Source organism: Lactuca saligna, chromosome 7 (genome assembly GCF_052625555.1).
Source record: "Lactuca saligna cultivar CGN05327 chromosome 7, ASM5262555v1, whole genome shotgun sequence".
In the NCBI taxonomy this organism is placed as follows: Eukaryota; Viridiplantae; Streptophyta; class Magnoliopsida; order Asterales; family Asteraceae; genus Lactuca; species Lactuca saligna.
This window is the reverse complement of record NC_136423.1, coordinates 80,767,435-80,792,418: the sequence shown is the minus strand read 5'-3', so window position 1 is coordinate 80,792,418 and position 24,984 is coordinate 80,767,435. Positions and strand designations below refer to the sequence as shown.

The following is a 24,984-nucleotide window of genomic DNA, read 5'->3' as shown; positions in this document are numbered from 1 at the left end:
CGGCGGAAACGTCCGGGGGCGGTTGTGACTCAATTGAATACCATCACAATGAATATACATGAAACGTAACATCATACATCACCAAGAATTGGAATAATACAACTGGTAGCATTTACATCCATTTCATTGTTTCAAAATATTACATTCCAAAATACATTGTTCGTTGTTACTTAAACAACCGCAAAACAATCATAGAGTACAGTCCTTTCTTCACTTATCTGTTACCTGAGAATACAAGTATTTTGAAAAACGTCAACATGTGAAATGTTGGTGAGTTCATAAGTAATGTTTGAAATCCAATGTTTGTAATGTTTTGAAAAACCACCAGAAAATCCGATATTTTCTGAAAATAGAATAGCGTAAAAATATGTGAAGATCCGTGAGTATGCTTGTTTGAATTCTATAGATGTAAGTGTAAGAGTTGTGAAATTCGACATGTAGTTCATAAGTGTACTTGTTGAAAACCCTAGGAAAACCCGACGTTTTCCTATCACTTTGCTTTACTTAGTTTGTGTACTGTTATTTCGTTACGTTAGAGGTGTTCGTTGAGATCTGGAGGCATTGAGTATACAGAGGGTGGTGAATTGTTGTAACGTACGTTAATGAAAACGTCCAGTTGACAACCGTGCTAGCGATCCCTTAGGCGTCACTCACAGTTATTCACGCAACTCAATCCTCCCGAACTTGTGTAGTCCCACGACCGAGGAGAAAAAGTGAAGGTGCGAAACCCTCGGTATTTCCCTACGTCGTTCAAGACCATTGCAATTGCGAAGGGCCCGGAGCCCAACCCGCAATCGTGAGTTCCCGACTTTACTAGCAGCACTGAAGGACCCTTGGGGACCAGTAGCATGTTTGCCATTGAAAGTCCTTTTACACGCGGTCGAGTCGTATTAGACCCAACTACATGTAAGCAAGTATCCTTTGGGCCTAAAGATCATGTCATCGGGCTAGCTAGGCTCGACAAGCATGATTTGCAACTTTTGGGCCTAAGGAGTGTACGTCGACGTATTGAGTAATTCCACGAGAGTAAAGAGTTCCAAGAGTTCCATATGTGTATTGAGCGTTGTAGTGTTAGTAGTTTTGGATTTGTTATTAATTCGAGACCGAATCAATTCGTTTGGTAACGATTGTTGGTGATATTGTGTATTGTAATTCATCGAGTGTCGTAGTGTCAATCTTTGTTCACTACGAGTGTATTGAATTATCATTGAAAATTTTCTGTTTAAAACCCCTCTTTATTTTGTAAATTTACTTTTTCACCCCTTTAGGTAAAATAATTTCCGGTTTAGTCCTTAAACTATTTTTTTTGACATTTTAACACCAAAAATTATTGAAATTAATATTTTTCAGCATATTTTTCATTGAAAACAGTTTAAGTCCCTGAAATTGCAGTTTTCTTGGTTGTAACCCCTCTTTTTCGCAATCTTTACATTTTTGGCCCAAATTGGAAAATTTTTGCAACTTTGGTCCTTTTTAAATTTGAAAAGCATTTTAAACCTTTGAAAAGTACTTGTGACACTAGTGGTCCATTGTTTTACAGAAAAACACAGTTTTGGCCCTCCAAAACAGAAAATTTCGCATAATGGGCTCTATTGGGCCGAAATTGTCATTTTTAGCCCATTAAGCTTGAAATTTATGCTTTTAATCCTCCAAATAGTATATTTTCAGAAAATACATTATGGAAACTGTTTTGACTCATCTCACCCATCAGATTTCGAAATATTTCATTTTAGGTCCTTCAACTTTGTATTTTTAACATTTTGTGTCAAAAAAATGAGTTTTTAGCCCAAAATAAGTGTTGTCAAGCCTTTTGGCTATTTTTCTTGGTATACTTTGCATGTAGTAGTATACTTTATGCTAGTATAAAATATATATCGGTTTTTAGCAATTCATAACTAGATCTAGCATCAAAATCATACAAAACATACATATAAGCATAGAAATCAACCAAAACATACACATAATGATGGATCTACACCTTTGCTTGTATTCTCCCCCACAAAAACTTATAAAAACCGAAAATAAGGGGGTATGAAGCTCACCTTGGGTGTTGATTCGGTTTTTGAAGAAAGGATGGAAGAAATGAAGTGATTTTTGGCCTTAGCACCCTTTTCTTGAAGATCTCGAGTTTGGTGACTTCTAAGGTGCATAATCACAAGTTGGAATAGATTTAGAAGAGATTTTTGATGAAATGAAGTAGCTAGATCATGGATTAGTCATCAACTTACCTTAGATGATGATTTTGGTGATGGATTCTCCTTGAAAGCTCCTTAAATCTCGAAATTATGGAGAAGGAATGAGAGAGTATCTTTGAGAGAAGAATGAGTGAATTTTGTGTGTGTGTTTGAATATGGCCGAGAGCAAGAGAGAGAGAGAAGAAGAGAGATGCATGAAAGGATGGTGCATGGAAGTATGGGTCTCTTGCATGGAAGTCCTTTGGTTACTAGTGAGGTGGCAAGCAAATAGTCAACTCTTCCATTTCTTCTTGGACTTGGACCTTGGGCCGAGAGTTTGGAAGGGAAAAGGAAAATTTTGGGCTTTTTGCCCCTAAGCCCAATATTAGAGTTTGTTTGGGTATGTTTTAAGCCTAAAAGAATGTGGTAGCATTTTTGCATTTTTGTTGGACTAGTTTAGGTTGTTCATGGATCTAAGCTTTTAATTCCTTTCATTCTAGGCCCAATATGGCCCAAAATATTGAAATAAGTAAATGTGGTTCCAATTAGAGCCCATTTAAGGGTCCTAAGCTCATGATAGTCAAATTGGAAGCTTATTGGTCCATTTAGGTCCAATAAGGAAGTCCTAGTCCAAAATGGACCTAATCAAGAACTTCTAGGGTTTCCAATTGCTTGATATAGTGAATTGGGGTTTAGTTTTCTATTGAGTTTTGAATTTAACATTTACTTGAGTATAGTGATTACAAGACACAAAATTTCTAGTTGTGACATTGGGGGACTTGACGAGTCGTTCATGGGACTCAGCGAGTTAGGTTGTAGTTCCCCAACCTTTTCTGTGTTTGATCGATCTGGTTGAGTCTAAAAGAGGAGTCAACAAGGTGAACGTGAATACGGGCTTAAAGATCAAAGAACTCGACGAGTTCAAGGATGAACTCGGTGAGTTCATGGCAATGTCCCAACTCTATGAAGAAGAACTCGACGAGTTCACCGAAGAAATCGGTGATTCAAGGACTAAACACTTCAACTTGTATGAAGTAGGACTCGACGAGTTCAAGGATGAGCTCGAAGACTCATGAGCAAAAGGTCCCGATATTGTATGAAAGAGAACTCGATGAGTTCTTGAAAGAATCAACGAGTAGGATCAAAGCTTCAATATTTTGTGGGTTATGGAAATCGGCGAGTTGAGTCAACCAGATGTTGACTTTGACCAAAAGTTGAATTTGATCAGGGTGTTGACCTTGACTTTGACCTTGACCTGAGTTAATCCTTGAAAGGGTTAAAAGTATGAAATGGTAATTAAGGAAGGTTGTTATGTGTAGGATTTTGAGAGGAGTTAATACCATCATCGAGGACAGTTTGGACACTTCACGACATTGAGGTGAGTTACCTTCCAGTAGAAGTGGATCGAAGGCACCAAGTCCGGCCTACTATTAAGAGTTATAGTAGAGATGATTGTCTTCATGATAATCATCTGATATGTGTTATATGTTACGATTATGTACTAGCATGATATGATGTTAGGTAGTATGGGGAACAGTCCCTTTGTTTTAGTCGTAAGGGTTGAAGGGTAGGTCAGGCACCCCAGATATGCCCGACAGTATGTTAATGCTAGGTTACTATATGGTAGTAGTAGGGATGGAATAGTCCCCATAGCCAGTTAAGATAAACCGGAGGGTAGGTCGGCATCCCATAAATGCCAGACATGGTAGGTTGACACCCCCAAAAATGCTAGACAAGGTAGGTCGGCACCCAAAAAATGCCAAACAGGGTAGGTCAACACCCTAGAATTTCCAGACATGATAGGTCGGGCACCCAAGAATTGCCCGACAGTATGTTAGTTATGTGGTATGTGGTATGATGGGGGAAATCACTAAGATTCATGCTTACAGTTTTCAATTTTATTTTTAGGTACCTCTTCATTGAAGGGGAAGGAGTTGGCATGGTAGTAGTGCATGACACACACACACACACAAAGGATTTCCGCATTATGAGATTCTTGGGATTGTACTCTGACATTATTACTTTTTTATGATATGATTTTAAAACATGTGATTATGGTTTATGGAATGATATGATTCGATGATGTTTTCTTATAATTGTTTTCTAAATGGTTATATTAAAAATGAAATTTTTGGTCTTGAAAATTGAGATGTTACAGGTTATATATATATATATATATATATATATATATATATATATATATATATATATATATATATATATATATATATATATAGAGAGAGAGAGAGAGAGAGAGAGAGAAAAGAACGCATCTTTACCAACTACTCTTCGCATGCATGTAATAAATGTTTTGTGCATGCTAACTTTGAAATAAACATGCCTTTTTTTAATAGCATGCAACACATTAGAAATAAAAATGACTTAAGCAATTAGCTCAATCCAAATTACAAAAAATAAGTTTGAAATAGGAGACATACACAAAATTTACCAAAAAAAGAGGAAGTGTGGATCTATTTTTATCCCAATTAAAAGTATTAATGAAAATGTCATCTGGAATAAGAATCACCATTCCCCTATCATTCTGGTACACTAAAGCATTTTGAGCCTTCCAAATCATCCGAAGGGTAGAATGACTTAGAATTATATGCAGATTTATAGCATTTTTATCACATGTGTCTGCCTTCTACAACTCCACCTGAATAAGAGGAAGGAAGACCTTGCAATGAGGAGGACCAACCAATTATCCAACTCCATAGCACGGAAGCATTAAAACAGGCAAAGAAAACAAGATCAACAGTCTCATCCAATATCTTGCAAAATGGCCATGCTGCAGGAGAAATAGACACTATTCTCTTAAAAAGATTGATGAAAGTGGGAATTCTATCTTTAATTAGTCTCCAAACAAAGAAATTGATTTTTATATAAATGATGTTAACCCACTTAAAAGAGTTATACCTGCTATCCACTTCTATAGCCAAGAGGATTCTCACTTGTTTCACATCAAACAATATATTGTCTTCATTTCTCGTCACTTCTATTTCAAGAGATGTCTCTTTTGAAATAAACATGCATAGCTTGACAAAGGAACTAACATGAAGTACAAATGTTCACATGTATCACCGAAAGTTAGTTTGAACTTTGTCCTAGTTTAATTCTTCACATTCTTCACGAAACAAACTATACATTTAAATTTGAAGTTATAATTTTGGCCTTTCAGTTTTAAAAGACTTGTAACTTTGGGAGGCATAAATTCCACAAAAATGCTTGGTTGAATAGTACTGACATTCATTTTAACATAGGGAACCGTACCCTTACTCCTAACTTCAATTGTCATTACATCACCCGGTGCTGAAAGGCTATCTCAAGAACTCTAAAATTCCAAGGTCCTTAATAACTATGCCACTTCAATAAAGACTAACTTTTACCTCTCCTGAATGACCTTCTCTAGTACATTTGTTGGAGTTGAATTCAAACTCATAAGGAAAAAGAGTAGATGGAAACAGAGAAAAAAGGTCATAATAGCTAGAAACATAACAAAAAATATAATGTAACAGCCCGGAATTTCCAGGTATTTATTTTGGATTTATTTATGAAAATTGTGAGTGGACTCGGCGAGTTGGAGCTCAAACTCGCCGAGTAGGATCGCGGATTTGGGCACGGGTTCGCTTCCGGACCCGACGAGTCCAAGGGTGGACTCGGCGAGTCCACGCTGTGTGGTGAAACCCTAATTTCCGGGGTTTGAGACCTATTTAAAGGGCCTTATGGCCGTCATTTGTGCTCACCCAACCCTTAGAGAGAGTGCTTGAACGTTTTGAGAGAGAAAGGAAGCATTTCTTGACCTTGTGTGTGACATTTAGCAAGAAGGAGGAGATTCTAGGCAAGAGGAAGCAAAGGAGGTTGCTATTCTGTGGGATTGAAGCTTAGATCATCAATCTAGAGGTATGATTTCGGCTTACTTTCTGTTTTGTGAAGAATAATGGGATTTAGGGTTTCTTATGGACATTTTTGGGTTGATTTGATGCCAAATAGTTCCCTCCTTGTGTTGAGGCTCTGGATCTGGATCCATAGAGGTCCAGAGAGCCTCACTCACCAAGCTTTATGTATAGCAATGGAGTTTATGACCTTGAGTTGTAATATTTGAGACAAAAACATCATATATGGTCATATAGAGATTGTATGTGCATCAAGATAGTGACTTTACGTGCTAAATAAGCTTGGAAGGACTGGATCTATGGGTTAATGGACTGGATCTGACCTTATGAGCAAGTTTGAGTCATTGCATGGCACGGAATCGCCGAGTCCGAAGAACAGACTCGGCGAGTAGTATGAATATTTCCCGACCACACAGCGAGTGGTCTTGCCAAGTTGGGGAGGGTTGACTTAGTGAGGCAGGGGGAAGTCGGAGTGGACAGGTGGACTGAGTCAAGCTGGACTCGCCGAGTTGTTCTTGAGACTCGGCGAGTTGAGTCGTGGTGGCCCCACAACTCATGCCAGGTGGAACTCGTCGAGTTAGGAGAATACTCAATGTGTTAAGGGAGGATTTCAGGGAAGTCAGTGTATACGCTCAGACTCGTCGAGTCGCTATAGTGCACTCGTCGAGTCCGGTTAAAGTTGACTGTTGACCGTTGACCAACGTTGACCTAAGTTGACTTGTAAAAGAGTAGTCAATCTTAGTTGGGAACGTGTTAATTAGAGATGTATTATGATTTAGGACGACTATAGCTCGGGAGATCGAGCACTAGTGATTTTAGGATTCATGACTTACCGAGACACGCAAGGTGAGTCTTCTCACTATACTTTACCTTGAGTAGGTAAACAGAGTTATGTGATAGAGTATTTGTATGCTATATATGTTATGTGTTGTACTGCATTATTTCTATGTGATTTATGTTATGCATGTTTACAGAGTTAGAACCTGAGGGTTCACAGAGTTTGGGTGCACAGACCCACAGAGTTATAGCCTCGAGTGGCTAACATGTGTTATATGTGGTAATTTGGGGAACTCACTAAGCTTTGTGCTTAAAGTGTTTGATGTTATTGTTTCAGGTACTAGTGACAACCGCGGGAAGGCGCCGGCTTGATCCGTACACACGCACGAAGTTTATACATTTGTGATCTTGGGATTTTGTATTTACTTGAATTGGATAATTAAGAGTAAATTACACGAATGGTCCCTATGGTTTGGGGTAATTTGCACGTTTGGTCCCTAACTTATTTTTTTAACTCGGAAGGTCCCTATTGTTTGTTATTGTTACACGATTGGTCCCTATTTTTTGTTTTTGTTACATGTTTGGTCCCTATCTTACGTAAAAAGATAGCTATTTAAATAGGAAAAAAATTGTAGGGTGGGTAAGGTTAGGTGAGGGGATGGGGATGGGGTTGGGGGTGTGTTTATTTAAATAAATTAAAAAATAAGAGAAAAATAGACTTTTTATGTAAGACAGGGACCAAACGTGTAACAAAAACAAACAGTAGGGACCTTCCGAGTTAGAAAAATAAGTTAGGGACCAAACATGCAAATTACCCTAAACCATAGGGACCATTCGTGTAATTTACCCGATAATTAAATATGGTTGTTTTATGAATATTAAATGAATTATGTTTTATAAAAATTTGAAAATTTTGTTTTGAAATTTACGGTGTTACAATTTGGTATCAGAGCCTTGGTTTGAGGGATTCGGGTACACCTTCGAGAGTATTTGAACTCAAACTGAGGATTTGGAAAAATATTTTCAAAAGAGAATTAAACTTTTCTAAGAGTAACAGATTTTTAGAGAAATTCAAGGAAGAAATGTGTGTACGATCAGTCAGCGCCCGAACGGTGAATTCCCAAAATACCCTTATATTATATGTTTATGATGTATTCTCTTGCTAGAGTAGGCTAGGTATTCTTATTAGGACTAGAATGCCCTGATTTGTGATGCCTTAGCCTAGGGAGATGTGAGCTGCTATGAGATGCTTGAGAGCGAATAGGTAGCAGCGAGGAGCTTATGAGAGATCTGTTAGAGAATGATAGAGTACTTGGAATTTGGGATCCGAAGAGGAGGATTTGAGGTGTGTACTGAGACGGTGTGGTCAGTAGTATTGGGACCGTACTACTGAAGGCACCGGGGCGGTGCACGGTCCTAGTAAGAATCTTCGGAATACCAAGGATCAAGGAGGGATTGGTTGTCGAGTGTGAGTATGCTTGAGCGGATTCTAATTTATTGTATGTTGTATTTCAGAGGTTGATCATGGTGAGAACATGTCATATGCCGGAGGGTGTCGGGGCTAGTGATGAGGAGATCCGACAGATCATTCATGAGGAGGTGGCTACGGTCATCAAAGCAGAGATACCAGAGATGTTCGGGTCTATTAAGATCGTGCTGATCGAGACCTTCGACGAGCGTTATGCCACTCTTTCTGAGGCTGCAGTTGCGGCGGCCACTACAGCTGTTGCTGCTGCTAGGCCGTAGGGTGGTGACGCGTTGCTGTTCCGGGAGTTCAGCAACATGAAACCACTGGAGTTTGATGGGACCCAGGACCCGGTGGCGGCCATGAGATGGATTTCTGACATAGAGGGGTGTTTCTTCACTTGCTCATCTCCTGAGCATTTGAGAGTACGGTTCGCACTGAACCAACTTTGCTTGGGAGCGAAGGACTGGTGGAAGATTGTCACATCACACTTTTCGCCTGCTGAGCTTGCGGCAGTAACCTGGGAGAGGTTCACTACCATATTCCGAGATAAGTACGTTCCCCAGGTGGAGAGGGAGCATTTGGCCCAGGAGTTTCTGACCCTCAAGCAGGGCACCGAGTCTGTTACAGTGATCACCAAGATGTTTCACAAGAGGGCGATGTTCTGCCCTGAGCAGGCACGTATGAGTCGATATTTGAGTATTTTGAGACGGGACATTCGGGAGTTCGTGGCGAACTCCTCATACCAGACATTTGCTGAGCTTCAGGTAAATTCCCGGAAGAGGGAGATCGAGCTGGAGACCCAGGCTAGGGAGGAGGCTGAGTCTCATGGGAGGGATCGGATACTGGCATAATTCCAGCCGGCAGCCAACCGGGCCAAGCCCGCTGATCCCAAATCAGGGAGCCAGAAGGGCCGCACTTGTGGAAAGTGCGGCAAGGGTCATGGAGTGTGTAGAGCAGGATCTTGCTACAAATGTGGCAAGGAGGGGCATATGGCCAAGGACTGCCCTAAGGGGTTTGCAGTATGTTTTCACTGCAACCAGATCGGACACCGGAAGGCGGAGTGTCCGCAGTTGCGGGGATCAGCTCAGGGAGCACCTCAGGGATCTGCCCTTGCCGCCATCAGAACTACCGGGAGTGGGCCAGTGAAGGCCGAGGCACCGAGGGCACGTGGGAGAGCATTTCAGTTGACCGTGGAGGAGGTCCGCGCAGTGCCCGATGTCGTGGCTGATATGTATTCTTTCGTGTATTTATTATAATGTTAAAATATTATGCTTATATTATGTTATGCGTAGGTACTTTTCTTGTGAATTCTGTACTTGCCTTGGTATTATCTGACTCGGGTGCGAGTCGGTCCTTTGTATCTTTGGCTTTTAGTCAGCACATCAGTATTAGTCGCGAGGCGCTGAGTCGGCCTCTGAGAGTTTCTATAGCTGACGAGAAGGCTATATATGCCATGGAGGTGATCCGTGGGTGCGTACTCGAGATTTTCGGTGTTGAGTTCCCAATTGATTTGGTTCCTATTGCCATGGGGGATGTTTGTGTCATCGTGGGCATGGACTGGTTGAGCAAGTTCGGTGCGGTTATCGACTGCGAGCGGCAGCTAGTGACCATACGAGGTCGGTGGAGGAGGTTCCTATAGTGCGTGAGTTGTCGGATGTCTTTCCAGAGGAGTTGTTGGGGGTGCCTCCCGTGAGGCAAGTAGAGTTTGGTATTGATTTGGTCCCGGGGGTCGCGCCTATCGCTAAGGTGCCTTATCGTCTTGCACCTCCAGAGATGCAAGAGCTATCCTCGTAGCTTCAGGAGCTGCTGGGGAAAGGGTTTATTCGGCTGAGTAGCTCTCCATGGGGAGCGCCCATTCTGTTTGTAAAGAAGAAGGATGGTTCACACCGGATGTGCATTGATTACCAGGAGTTGAACAAGCTGACGGTCAAGAACCGTTACCCGTTGTCGAGGATCGACGATTTGTTCGACCAGTTGCAGGGAGCATCTTGGTTCTCCAAGATCGATTTTAGGTCTGGATACCATCAGGTGAGGGTACGAGATGAGGACGTCCAGAAGACAACGTTTAGGACGTATTATGGGCATTATGAGTTTGTGGTGATGCCTTTCGGGCTCACCAATGCTCCGGCAGTGTTCATGGATCTCATGAACCGGGTATGCAGGCCGATGTTGGATTGGTCGGTGATCGTATTTATTGATGGCAATTTGGTATATTCGAGATCTAGGGAGCAACATGAGGAGCATTTGAGGGAGATCCTCGGAGTTCTGAGATCCGAGAGGCTTTATGCCAAATTCTCCAAGTGTGATTTCTGGTTGCGAGAGGTCCTGTTCCTAGGAAATCTTGTTAACCAGGATGGGATATTGGTCGATCCGGCCAAAGTGGAGGCAGTGATGAGTTGGGAGGTGCCGAGGTCACCCTCCGAGATCAGGAGTTTTCTAGGGATGAGGTTATTATCGGAGAGTTATCAGGGATTTCTCTAAGATCGCAGTGCCACTCACTAGGTTGACCCGGAAGGGTGTTGCTTTTTCATAGGGCCCCGAGCAGCAGGCTTCCTTTGAGACGCTCGACCAAAGGTTATGCGAGGCCCCGGTGTTAGCCCTCCCGGAGGGAATGGAGGACTTTGTTGTATACTGCGATGCATCGATTTTGGGGTTGGGAGCGGTACTGATGCAGAGAGGGCATGTGATAGCGTATGCATCGAGGCAGTTGAAGCCTCATGAGTCGAGGTATCCCACCCATGACCTAGAGTTGGGGGCAGTGGTGCTCGCCCTTAAGATTTGGCGCCATTATTTGTATGGGGTTCGGTATACGATATACACGGACCATAAGAGTCTGAAGTATTTGATGGATCAGCCCAACCTAAATATGCGGCAGAGGAGGTGGTTGGATGTGGTTAAGGATTATGATTGTGAGATCCTATACCATCCGGACAAGGCTAATGTGGTAGCCGACACCCTGAGTCGTCGGGCGGAGAGTGCCCCGTTGCGAGGTGTATGTTTGTGTTTGACCGTGATGACTCCGGTGTTGGACACCATTCGAGGAGCACAGGCTGAGGCAGTAAGGTCGGAAAACCAAAAGAGAGACTGAGTTGTTGGATTGGTATCGGAGTTTGTTACCGATGGTCGGGGGCTTATGACTTTTCAGGGGCGTATTTGGGTATCGTTCGTGGGAGGTACGCGTGCCATTTTGATGGAAGAGGCTCATCGGTCGAAATTCTCGATCCATCCCGGGGCCACTAAGATGTATTTGGATTTGAGGAAGGAGTATTGGTGGCCCTGTATGAAGAGAGATGTTGCATGGTTCGTTGAGAGGTGCTTAACCTGTCGTAAGGTTAAGGCCGAACATAAGAGGCCCCATGGTAAGTTGCAGCCATTGGAGGCTCTCGAATGGAAGTGGGAACAGATCACCATGGATTTTATCACCAAATTGCCAAGGACTGCTCGGGGAGTTGATGCAATTTTGGTGATTGTGGATAGGTTGACGAAGAGCGCTCACTTCCTTGCCATCAGTGAGAGTTCTTCCGCAGAGAAGTTAGCAGAGATTTATGTGAGGGAAGTGGTTTCTCGGCATAGGCTGCCGATCTCGATTGTCTCCGACCGGGACATGAGTTTCACTTCCAGGTTCTGGAAGAAGTTCCATGAGGAGTTGGGTACTAGGCTGCATTTTAGTACCGCATATCACCCCCAGACAGACGGACGGAGTGAGCGGACGATTCAGACCCTCGAGGACATGCTCCAAGCATGTGTATTGGATTTTGGGGGAAGTTGGGGTATGTATTTGCCGTTGGCCGAGTTTTCTTACAACAATAGCCATCACTCGAGCATCGGTATGCCACCCTTTGAGCTGTTGTACGGGAGGAAGTGTTGGACCCCCATTTGTTGGGGAGAGGTCAGGCAGCATGTTATGGGCAATACAGAGATAGTGCTTATGACGATAGAGCAGATCCAGCAGGTCAGACAGAGGTTACTGACTGCTCAGAGTCGACAGAAGAGTTATGCGGACAGGCGCCGGTCCGAACTTGAGTTCGAGGTCGGTGATTTTGTGCTCCTGAAGGTCTCTCCTTGGAAGGGAGTGATCCGATTCAGGAAGAGGGGCAAGTTGGGGCCCCGATATATCGTACCATTTCGGGTAGTCATGAGGGTAGGCAGGGTAGCCTATCGCTTGGATTTGCCAGCAGAGTTGGGGCAGATTCATGACACTTTCCATGTGTCGCAATTACGGAAGTGTATAGCCGATGAGTCGGTAGTGGTTCCATTAGATGATATTCAGGTGGATGCGAGCCTGATTTATGCTGAGAGACCAGTGGCCATTAGAGATCGAAAAATCAAAGTTCTGAGGAACAAGGAGGTACCTTTGGTCTTGGTTCAGTGGCAGCATCGGAAGGGGTCCGAGATGACGTGGGAACCGGAGCGTGAGATGCGAGAGCAGCATCCGGAGTTATTTGCAGAGTAAGACTTCAAGGGTGAAGTCTAGTTCTAGTGGGGGAGAATTGTAACAGCCCGGAATTTCCAAGTATTTATTTTGGATTTATTTATGAAAATTGTGAGTGGACTCGGTGAGTTGGAGCTCAAACTCACCGAGTAGGATCGCGGATTTGGGCACGGGTTCACTTCCGGACTCGATGAGTCCAAGGGTGGACTCGGCGAGTCCACGCTGTGTTGTGAAACCCTAATTTCCGGGGTTTGAGACCTATTTAAAGGGCCATATGGCCGTCATTTGTGCTCACCCAACCCTTAGAAAGAAACCCTTGAGTGCTTGAATGTTTTGAGAGAGAAAGGAAGCATTTCTTGACCTTGTGTGTGACATTTAGCAACAAGGAGGAGATTCTAGGCAAGAGGAAGCAACGGAGGTTGCTATTCTGTGGGATTGAAGCTTAGATCATCAATCTAGAGGTATGATTCGGCTTACTTTCTGTTTTGTGAAGTATAATTGGATTTAGGTTTTCTTATGGACATTTTTGGGTTGATTTGATGCCAAATAGTTCCCTCCTTGTGTTGAGGCTCTGGATCTGGATCCATAGAGGTCCAGAGAGCCTCACTCACCAAGCTTTATGAATAACAATGGAGATTACGACCTTGAGTTGTAATATTTGAGACAAAAACACCATATATGGTCATATAGAGATTGTATGTGCATCAAGATAGTGACTTTACGTGCTAAAAAGCTTAAAAGGACTGGATCTATGGGTTAATGGAATGAATCTGACCTTATGAGCAAGTTTGAGTCATTGCATGGCACGGACTCGCCGAGTCCGAAGAACAGACTCGGCGAGTAGTATGAATATTGCCCGACCACACAACGAGTGGTCTTGCCGAGTTGGAGAGGGTTGACTCAGTGAGGCAGGGGGGAAGTCGGAGTGGACAGGTAGACTAAGTCAAGGTGGAGTCGCCGAGTTGTTCTTGAGACTCGGCGAGTTGAGTCGTGGTGGCCCCACAACTCATGCTAGGTGGAACTCGTCGATTTAGGAGAATACTCGACGTGTTAAGGGAGGATTTCAGGGAAGTCAGTGTATACGCTCAGACTCGCCGAGTCGCTATAGTGCACTCGCCGAGTCCGGTCAAAGTTGACCGTTGACCAGCATTGACCTAAGTTGACTTGTTAAAGAGTAGTCAATCTTAGTTGGGAAAGTGTTAATTAGAGATGTATTGTGATTTAGGAGGACTATAGCTCGGGAGATCGAGCACTAGTGATTTCAGGATTCACGACTTACCAAGACACACAAAGTGAGTCTTCTCACTATACTTTACCTTGAGTAGGTAACCAGAGTTATGTGATAGAGTATTTGTATGCTATATATGTTATGTGTTGTACTGCATTATTTCTATGTGATTTATGTTATGCATGTTTACAGAGTTAGAACCTGAGGGTTCACAGAGTTTGGGTGCACGGACCCACAAAGTTATAACCTCGAGTGGCTAATATGTGTTATATGTGGTATTTTGGAGAACTCACTAAGTTTTGTGCTTACAGTGTTTGATATTATTGTTTCAGGTACTAGTGACGACCGCGGGAAGACGTCGGCTTGATCCGTACACACGCACGGAGTTTATACATTTGTGATCTTGGGATTTTGTATTTACTTGAATTGGATAATTAAATATGGTTGTTTTATGAATATTAAATGAATTATGTTTTATAAAAATTTGAAAAATTTGTTTTGAAATTTACGGGGTTACACATAACATGTAACTAATGAAAAACAAGTGGACACAACTCGTTTATCTTGTATTAAATTTCTTAGTATGTTGTAGTTTTTATTCTCTTGTTTTTTAATAATATTTAAACTTTTTGCAAGCATGTAGTAGTATAAGTAAGCGACTCCTTGTTTTTTCTGTTGGAACTTTGATTAATAATTTGCATTGTCAAACTTGTCCCACGTTGGAAGTAAGAAAGGAAAAGCTCCTCCTTATAAGTCTAAGCCCCATTAGCAATATGGATGAAGCATTGGGCTAAGATTGATAGGCTTGGGTTGTGGTGTTGGACTAGCCTAATTAGACTTAAATTATGCTAATATAAAAAGAACAGTTAATGGTCAAAAGATGGGCCTTAGGCCTCGGGGCTTTTAGGGTCTTCCTGATTAATTAAATATTTTTTTTTTATGAAATTAATTTTTTTATTGAATTTGTAATTACAAATTTTTTTTATTTATGAAATTAATTTTTTTATTAAATTTGTAATTACAAAATTGACAGGTATTATGCTAGTTAATTTTGGTATTTGATAGTTTCCAACTGGCATAATCAAAACCTATAAATACTTGTTTTTAGTTATTTAATGAGGGCTACATAAAACATATCACACCACAAAAACTTTTGCCAACTCGTTTTTTTGAAGATAAAGGGAACCCATAAATTTTCGACAAATTAGAAGATCACTTCTTCAATTGATTGTTATATCCTCAAACCATATCCATACCTTGAAATCTCGATCTTAGGACACTGCTTGATGGATCGTGCAATAAGCCTCTCTCGACCCTCCGTTTCTCATAAGTCTTTATGAAAGCCTGCAGGCCTTAATCATCAACAATTTTGAGTTTGTATTCTGTTATGTATAACACATTCAAGTATGTTTTTCTTGTGAATTACTTCTTGTATTTATATTTTGAATTTTGTTTGTTATATATTTGTTATTCTGTTGATTGTTTACTTGTGTCATAATATTTTCATTTGTTAACTAGTTATGATGAAGCACCAGAAGGTTACTTGAAAAAAGGTTTTGCTTACATCTGGTTTGCACATGTAACTCTCAAGAGTACATAGGCAAAGACGTCTCACGGACACAAACCATGAAGGTGCTGAGAGTATACGTTAGTAATGTGTTGGCTTGACCACATATTTTAGATGGTGTATGCATGCATATGAATATCCTTTTAAATTAAATACAAATTATCTATGATGATTCTTCTGTTCTAAGCAAATTTATAAAGTACATTTTGATCATTTTAAGAGAAGCACATGAGACTTTGAGTGGGGTTGTGATTGAAATATAAACTTATAATCACATATATATTAACCGATCGGATGTTGAGAACAAAAGACATTTAATGTTGTAATATAGGAGAAGTAGAAGTAAAAAAATGAACCTGGGTTTTCTTTGACACATCCTTTCTTTGATTTCAAGAAAATGTCCAAACTAAGTGTATAACAGTAAATAGATTAGATCATGTGAAACAAGGCACAAAGAAACAACAAACAAAACATATTTAGTACACAAGTCTATGCATAACTACATACCTTCTATGCATTAGCTTTTGACAACATGCAATTGTTCTAAGCTTTGCAAAACTTCCTCACTTGAAGGCCTATCCTTGGGATCCATAGCAACACATCTTAATGCAAGCATAACACAATGGAAAGCAACTTCTAAGGGATAATTATGCCCAAGATGTGGATCAATTATTTTCTTTACCTTGTCTCTATCTACTAAATTAAACTCAGATATAGGCCACTCTATACTCCTTGCTCGATGGCCTATTAAGGTTTCCAACAACACCACTCCAAAGCTATAAATGTCACTCTTCATAGTCAAGTGGCCTGAAACACTTAAAGTTAATTATCTCTAATCACAATATATATATATATATATATATATATATATATATATATATATATATATATATATAAGAGAGAGAGAGAGAAAGAGAGAGAGAGAGAGAGAGAGATAAACTTTTTGAACCACTGCACATGGGTCTAATTGTTCAAAACCAACCATTGTTCTTAAGTTTCCACAGTTTATCTAAAAAGGCTCCTTCCTATGCTTTTCTAGAACGGTTTGTTTTGAAACATAAACCAAAAACAATTATTGTCAATATCACATATTCAAGTATCACTAGGATGCAGTAATTTACCTGTGCTTAGATATTGTGAGTCGAAATAACCTAAGCTACACATAACTCCTGTAGTAATACTGTCCAACTTCTGGATTTCTGGGCCAAATTTTGCCAACACAAAATCCCCTAGTTTTGCATTAAAATTCTGGAATAAGGTATTCAAAATAAATACTTCTCTTTAATGGCATAAACAAAAAGCATGGAAGTGGTTCCATCACCACAAAAAATCTTAAGTGACTTAAGACTACCTGATCCAAATATATATTAGAAGGTTCAACATGACCGTGTATGACTTGATTTTTTGACGAATGCATAAAAGCAAGCCCACGAGCTACTCCTATCATTATCATAAGTCGTGTTCCCCATGAAAGTGGTTCAACAAAATCATGTTCATCTGAAAAATTATTCATGTCACATTAGTTAACAATTCAACCTTTTGGGTAATGTTAACCCAAATTAACAATAGGTTGAGAGAGACCCGTATATTACCTTGAAATAAGAAGCGCCCAAGATTTCTGTTGTGTATGTACTCATAAACAAGCAAGCATTGGTGTTTTTTATCATCAGAATATCCCAAGACACTAACAATGTTTGGATGAGACAACTCCCCCAAGCCAGTCACCACTGTCTAATCACACAAAATTTTATGTTACTTTCAGTAAAAGCATTAATAAGAAAACTCTAGCATTGTTTTATGTCAAAGAATCATCGGTTGTAGTCACAATATAAATCATAGATTTAGAAAACAACATTTTCATATATCTTGATAACAACTCTTAACAACAACACTACATCACTGTCCTTTTCTCAAGTTCAAATGCCATGGTTTTTTCCATCTATTGTTAATAAGGATGTGTTCTCGAGCCGCTTTTTGGAAAATTTGTGTCTTCTCCAGCCACTTTAGTGGAGAAGGAAACAAACCATTCAAACTGAATTAAAACATTTTCATTGTTCTATTACTTTTTTTTTTATATATAAATCTATATGTAGCTACATCTCCCCTAACTAAAAAGCCTTTCCCTTGTTAATCAACTCTTTATTACAGATGTAAGTTTATGTATATTTATTGATACTTACCTCCCATTCTGGAAGATCTTCAGAGTACCTTTTAACTGCAACAGCAATTCCAACACCCTCTCTTGAAGGGGCGAATGTGTTCTTGTCAACCCAACCTAAGAACACCTCTCCCAAACCTCCCCTGCCCAATAGAAAATGTTGACTAAAGTTTCTTGTAGCTCTTTTCAGATCAGCAAACTTAAATACTTTCAAACTGGGCATAGGAATTGTGAAATCTTCATTGTCAACCACAGTATCACCAACATTTCTATTGTCCCCTTTGTTGTTAGTTGATAGATCTGAACCACCATGGGCTGAAATAGATGAAAACAAACATATATATTTAATTTGTTGTTATAAACTATATCCTACAGGCTTTAATAAGCATCCAGCTTCAAGTCTAACTAATTTAGATAATATGCTGCCTCTCTTCACATATTGAGTTTGCAGAATATGCGAACGGATATGAAAGCCAATGATTCATCATCAATGCTCCTCAATGCATGAGTACTGTTGTTTGTTTGACATTGGGAAATGACATTCTTATAATTTCATTTGTGTTCTCTCTGTTATATATGTGAAAATATATACATACAATTTAAAATTTTTGTATACCGACTTTAATAGGAGCTTAAAATACCAGAGTTCTCTCTGCTAGACATGGAGGGGAACCTATCAACCATTCGACCAAATATGGTTCTTCCTGAAGGTTGCAACAAACTATTCCTTTTCTCTTGTAAGGTCAACACAGACTCAAGACCAACCACAACCTCAGCCATGGTAGGACGCCGCTTTGGATTACTAAGCAAACACCTCTCTACAATTCTAACAAACTCCTTCAAACATTTTGAGGATATCTGACCTCGTATAGAAGAATCAATAATATGTTTTAAATTTCCTTCTTTGATAGAATCTTGAGCCCATGTTGCCAGGCCCACATCAAGACTATTATCAACTGCACGCTTACGACACAGCACTTCCAACAGTACCACACCAAAAGCATACACATCGGACTTCCTAGTTAGCTTTCCAGTTGTGAAATAATTTGGATCGAAATACCCAAAAGTTCCTTTAACAAGTGTGTTTATATAAGTACATGGTTGATTTGTTGGGCCTATTTTGGATAATCCGAAATCTGATATTTTCGCTGACCAGCTTTCATGTAACAAAATATTTGAGGGCTTGACATCGCGATGTATAACACCTAACTCAATCCCTGTACCAGTGTGGAGATAGTCTAACCCACGAGCAGCACCTATGCAGATCTTGAGTCGTTGAAGCCATGAAAGAGGGGTACCAAGTTTATGTAGGTGGTCTTCTAGCGTTCCATTTGGCATATATTCGTAGATGAGAATCATCTCTTTTTCATAATTACAATAGCCAAATAAAGATACAAGGTGACAGTGACGCAAGTTTGAAAGCATCTCAACTTCTGCCCAGAACTCTGAGGCCCCTTGAGAGGATACTAAATCCAACCGTTTGATGGCAGCAACCGCAACACTTGATCCATTGATAATGTTACCTTTGTAAACTTTTCCGAAACCCCCTTTCCCAATTACTAACGCATCGTCAAAGTTAGCGGTTGCTAAGAGAATCTCACTAAATTCAAAGTGACGGCATGTTTGTACTGACGATTCCATGGAGGATTGAGTTTCCATAGCATCAGCGGTAGCAGCGAATATTGTTGTTGAAGAAGTAGGTTTACAAGCTGAATTACAAGCACACTTTGAAGAAAAAGAATTACAGCGAAGATAATTATTGAAGTTGATAATACTTTTGAATATTATAATCTTGTTGTTGGAAGAGATGTAGCCAAGCGTAAATAGGGGATCTATTTTCATTTTCACTACTCGACAAAAAGGAAAAGTTTTGGTTTGTTAATCAATAAAATAAAGACAACATTGCATAAAATAATACATGTGCTTTATGGAAAGAACGACACGTGGTCCTTATGATAAACTAGACGTGTAATCACGTTGCGCGATAAAAAAATATTGACAAAGCACGAGATTTAAATTAAAAAACAAATAATAGATATTATATATTAATAAAAAAATCGTCAATCTAAAAAATATGATAAGCTATAATAATCCTTTTTTTAATTTTAACCATCTTTTGAAGTTATATATATATATGGGATAAAGTGAATATACCTAACAACCTTATATAAGGTTAGGTACCTAACTCCAAAATACTATATTGGTTTCACAACATAAAAAGATACATTTAGGGACGACAAAAAGCATCGCAAATAGTCAAGAAAGTTGCCCCTAAAGGTATTAGGGACGGCATGTCGTCTCGATTGGGTCGCCGCAAATACCTCGTAGTTAATACTCCAAAGTCGTCCCTAAAGGTGTCGTCTCTAATACTTATCGTCGCTAATACCACTTGTCATCCCTAATAATATTCCGGCCACCGGCCAAATATTCCGGCGGGATGTGTCGTCGCTAATGTTTAAGATCGTCCCTAAAGGTATCGCCACTAATGATTGTTTTCTTAGATAAAATTTATATTTTATATTAGTTTATAATATAAAAATGCAAAACTTATAAAATTATAAAACATATAATTTAGAAATCTTCATTACATAAAACATCAAATAACATAAAAAAAGTATATCACATTAACATCATCTAAATCCATAATAACATCATCCATAACATAAAACAATATATAATAATCGTCTTCCCCATCATCGTTTTCATCGTCGTTGTTAGTTGCATTGTCGATTTTCTTGCTAAATGAGCGGATAATATCTCCAATTGCCGTCACAAACGTTGGGTTTTGGAGAAAAGTATTAACATCCACATCCTACAAAGTGAGAATATAAGTTAAAATATATCATACTATAAAAACAAATTATTCTTACTTAACAATTAAGTCACCTTACAAAAGTTTTATGCAGTTCTTTTTTTCTATTATTCATACATATTATTTATGAGCAAAAAGTTGTTATTTAATAATATCGCACCGGTGTTATGTTTACATTTGATTTTTTTAGTTTATTTGTAACAATATTTTATATATTTGAAATTTAAATAATATATAATCCTATGTAGCTGTACTGATGTTATCTTTACACTCCTTTTATCTTAAATCAAACCATATACAGATTTGCAATTATAACATCATATATACACTAAATTAATATACAATCAAGCACAGTTTCTTGAAACAAATTTTCAAATGCACATACATACATATACACTTACCAAATAGACATATACACATACCAAATACAAAATAATTTTAAAATACAAAATAAATGGAAAAATCCAAAAGTTCTTTTTTTAAATATTATTTTCGAAACTTAAATTAACTAAAAAAAATTAAAAAAAATGCATCTCACGGTTTCACAAAATTAGGCCGTCTCAAATGAACCTAACCATATATATATATATATATATATATATATATATATATATATATATATATATATATATATATATATATATATATATATATATATATATATGAAAAAGTTCAATAGAGAACCATTATTATTCAAGGAACCAATCCAAAGCGTCGGAATTTAAAGCGATCAACGTCAAAAGAAAATGTTGTAAATTTTTATAATGGACGCATATGTACCGGATTATAAGAAAAACTCACTTCCTTTTTTTGATTTAAAATTTTTTTAGGCCAAGTTTTTTATCGAAAAAAATCCGAATATACCGTTGTTCACGATTTTTCGTCCTCTTTCCATAGAGATTCATGATAATATATAAAAAAAACGAATTTTTTTCGAAAAAAACCCACTTAATTTTCTTATTTTTTTCAATATTTAATTTTTTTTTTATAAAAAAAATATACCAAAAATATTAATTTTTTGTACTCTATTAATAAACATCAACAATGATTAAAAAAAAAAAAAAAAAAAAAAAAAAAAAAAAAAAAACTCGAACAGTTTAGATTCTTACGGTGAATCTAAACTGTAAATATTTCAATTCTTAACATTCACAATATGAAAAATCTCGAATAGTTCAGTCTCGGTACTGAAAAACCTGTCCGGCTCCCAACCCTGCCGCGAATACAGTTGCGGTGGCTGCTGTGGAAGCTGCGTCAGTGAGGGCTGCATATCGCTCCTCAAAGTACTCCACCATAGAGGTCTTAATAGACCCAAACATCTACAACATCTGAGCCCGGAACATAGTAGCAAACTTGTCCTGTAGGATCTCCCGGATCCTATCGCCCATCTAATCCGACTTCATCTGACCGATAGTCTCGGGCGCTGACGGCGCCTCCTGTCTGCCCTCTCCTGATCCTGAACTGGACTAGTCACGAATTGTTGTGTAACCATGATGCTGCAATCAAACCAAACAGATATTAAGTATTCCCTTTAATAATCCAAGAATCAATTCCCTAACCAAAACCCTAGTGGTTGTGACTTCCTTGCTATGCGTATGGGTCATGTGCTTTCATTAGTACGGGCCCATTCTACCTTCCACACCTACCCATATTTGTCTCAAGTATCATCACAACACCCTAAATTATACGTAACCATGACATTACGCTCAGCCCTCACTCCTAGAGGAAGGCTAAATATCTCACAGTTGGCGGACTCATCCTAACAACTTACACTTCCATGAAACTTCCACCAACCATGTAGCACTAATGTATACTTTCCATACATAACGTTGGACCCCATAGACTTTCGAATATCCAATCCCACCCTAAGCTCCCAATCAAAAAATAATAGAACATAAGAGTAAATCAACATTCTCAGGCTATAAGATCTTAATTATGTGTAACCATGATGCGTACATTAAGCAACTACAGTAATGATGTCAATCTCATATAAAGGACACTCTAGGATAGCATGCATCATGTAACCTGGCAATTCTATCTACTCTAGCCTAGTGCTAGCATGTTGTTCTAACATATCACATAATCAAATAACTATATGCTATTTTGCGGTCTACTTACTGGCTCCGGCTAATCATACACCCTACATCCTCCTTCACTTATTTTGAAAACCATTTTAGAAATCATTTTGAAAACCTTTCCTTGATTTGAAATTGGATTCACACGAATGTTCCTCCAATTCACTCAAACCAAGGCTCTGATACCAACTTTTAACATCCATAAAATCATGAAAAATTTAAACTTTTTCAAAACATATTAAACCATTTAACATTACAAATATTTTTTTACAAAATAATAATTATCAGAGTATCCAAGTATCAAATCATAAAATAATAATAGCAGGAGGAGCGGTACGATCATGCCTTGGTCTTCCTGCGATCACTATAAGTTCCTAAAACAATAATCGATAGATGTAATCTTGATAGCTTAGTGAGTTACCCCCAAAATACCAATCATTAAACCATTATAACCATATTATATAACATATAAGCAAACAAATACAAAACAACATGCATAATGAGCCATCAGTCTAACTGGACCGAAATCCCGATCCTCAATCTATCTGGACTACTCTCTGAGCCCTCGGCATGTTTGGACCACCCTCTTCGGGGCCTTCAGCCTATCCCACCACTTGCTAGGCATTCGGCCTAACTAGATTTGCCCGGCTAGGGCCTACAGTCTACCTGGTCCGCCCAGGGTGTCTTGGCCTACTAAACAATCTGGGACCTGCCTCAACCCTTTTTCCCCCAAACCGACAGACATGTGTACATACATATAAACAATTAAGCATGTAGATCTAACAGATCACTAATCATGGCATAAATTTAACTATCATTAAGTGTTTCAAATAATGTTGTTATTCTCATGTTAGTCTCCATCCACTTCCTGAATTCAACTATCAAGCTAGGATTCGTAGAGCCAAAGATGATCTCCAGGTATCTTTAATTTCATATTTTTGGTATTTTGTGAGGGGACTCGGAGAGTTGGAGGTCGAACTCGCCGAGTCGGGTCACGGTTTTGGACGAAGGTTCACATCTGGACTCGGCGAGTCCAAGGGATGGACTCGGCGAGTCCGTGCTGTTTAATGAAACCCTAATTTTCCGGTCCTAAGCCCTATTTAAAGGACCATACTTCATTGCGGCCACCTTGAGCCTTGAGTGCACCAAAGCAGCTGAGAGTCCTTGTGAGTGAGATAAGAGGCTATTTGTTCACCAATTTGTGTGTTATTGCAAGAAAGGAAGGAGAAGATCAAGCTAGAAGAGTTAGGGAGCTTGGATCTGCTTCTATTTCTTCAAGGGAAGCTTCTTGAGGTAACTTTAAGAGCTAATCTTCGTGTTTTGGGTTGATATGTCAAATCTAGGGTTTCTTCTTGCCTTATTTGACTTGTATTTGAAGTATGAAAGGTCCCATGGAGATATGGAACCTAGATCTGGACCTTAGCAGGTCCAGAAGGCCCCAAATGATATGCTTTATGTCCATTCTTTTGAGTTGGAGACTAGGGTTGCCATATTAGAGGTTATTTCCCCAAAAAGAGCCTTGTAAGTGTTGCATGGCAGCCAAGACTGAAACTTTACGTGATAAATGAGCTTGGGAAGGCCAGATCTATGTTTGTATGGAACGGATCTGACCGCGGAAGCAAGTTTTAGCTGATGCATGGCATGGACTCACCGAGTCTGAAGAATAGACTTGACGAGTAGCTTGAAGATTGTCCTTAAAACCACCCACTGAGTAGTCCTTCCGAGTTGTGGGTGACTCAGTGAGTCACATAGAGTTAAAGAGGTATTGACAGGTGGACCGAGTCGAGTTGGGACTCGCCGAGTTGTCCTTGTGACTCGGCGAGTTGAGTTGCGGTGGCCCCGTGATTCATGACCAGGTGGAACTCGTCGAGTCAGGGGAGTACTCGACGTGTCAAAGGGAAAATCCTTGCGAGTTGATGAAAACACGCAAACTTGCCGAGTCGCTCTAGTGCACTCGCCGAGTCCGGTCAAATTGACCAATGACTGTTGACCAAAGTTTTCTAGTGTTGACTTGATAGGGATGGTCAACCTTAGTGGTACAAGTATTAATTATAGATATATGCTGTTATAGGAGGATTATAGCTCAGGGGTTTGAGCACGAGTGATTTCCAGGGTTCACGAGTTATCGAGATATACGAGGTGAGTCTTCTCACTATACTGTACCCGGAAGGGTTTAACTATGTGACCGGAAGGTCGAATATGATATGAGATATATGCATTATGTATGATAAGTTAATCGTTATATGTGTCATGTATGATATGCTTGATATGGGCCGGAAGGCATTATGTTATGGGCCGGAAGGCGTTGTAAAATGGATCGTAAGGTTGTCGTGGGTAGGACCGGAAGGTTTGCCCAGACGGGAAGGAAGTCCCCTGAGACACATGGACCGGAAGGTCAAGGCC

At 39.6% G+C, this 24,984-nt stretch overlaps 1 protein-coding gene across 7 annotated transcripts; it reads right to left on the bottom strand.

The window, feature by feature from the left end:
- Positions 1 to 4,579: 4,579 nt before the first annotated feature.
- LOC145004372 (putative serine/threonine-protein kinase PBL22) lies at positions 4,580 to 19,474 on the bottom strand. 7 transcript variants are annotated; one of them, XR_013662362.1, is made up of 10 exons: positions 18,339 to 19,474; positions 17,720 to 18,012; positions 17,132 to 17,270; positions 16,891 to 17,036; positions 16,661 to 16,787; positions 16,047 to 16,346; positions 15,896 to 15,945; positions 15,229 to 15,324; positions 5,091 to 5,222; positions 4,580 to 4,962 (listed from the first exon to the last, which is right to left on the bottom strand). XR_013662362.1 is itself a non-coding variant. In XM_078963270.1 (7 exons), the coding sequence occupies exons 1-7, from the start codon at positions 19,354 to 19,356 to the stop codon at positions 16,103 to 16,105; spliced, it is 1,860 nt and encodes a 619-aa protein (XP_078819396.1). In that variant the 5' UTR covers positions 19,357 to 19,474; the 3' UTR covers positions 16,032 to 16,102. The 7 variants fall into 7 exon arrangements, 3 of the variants coding, with proteins under 3 accessions (XP_078819396.1, XP_078819395.1, XP_078819397.1); XR_013662363.1 differs by having other exon boundaries at positions 5,091 to 15,324; positions 16,047 to 16,114; positions 16,222 to 16,346; XR_013662360.1 differs by having other exon boundaries at positions 5,091 to 15,324.
- Positions 19,475 to 24,984: the final 5,510 nt, after the last annotated feature.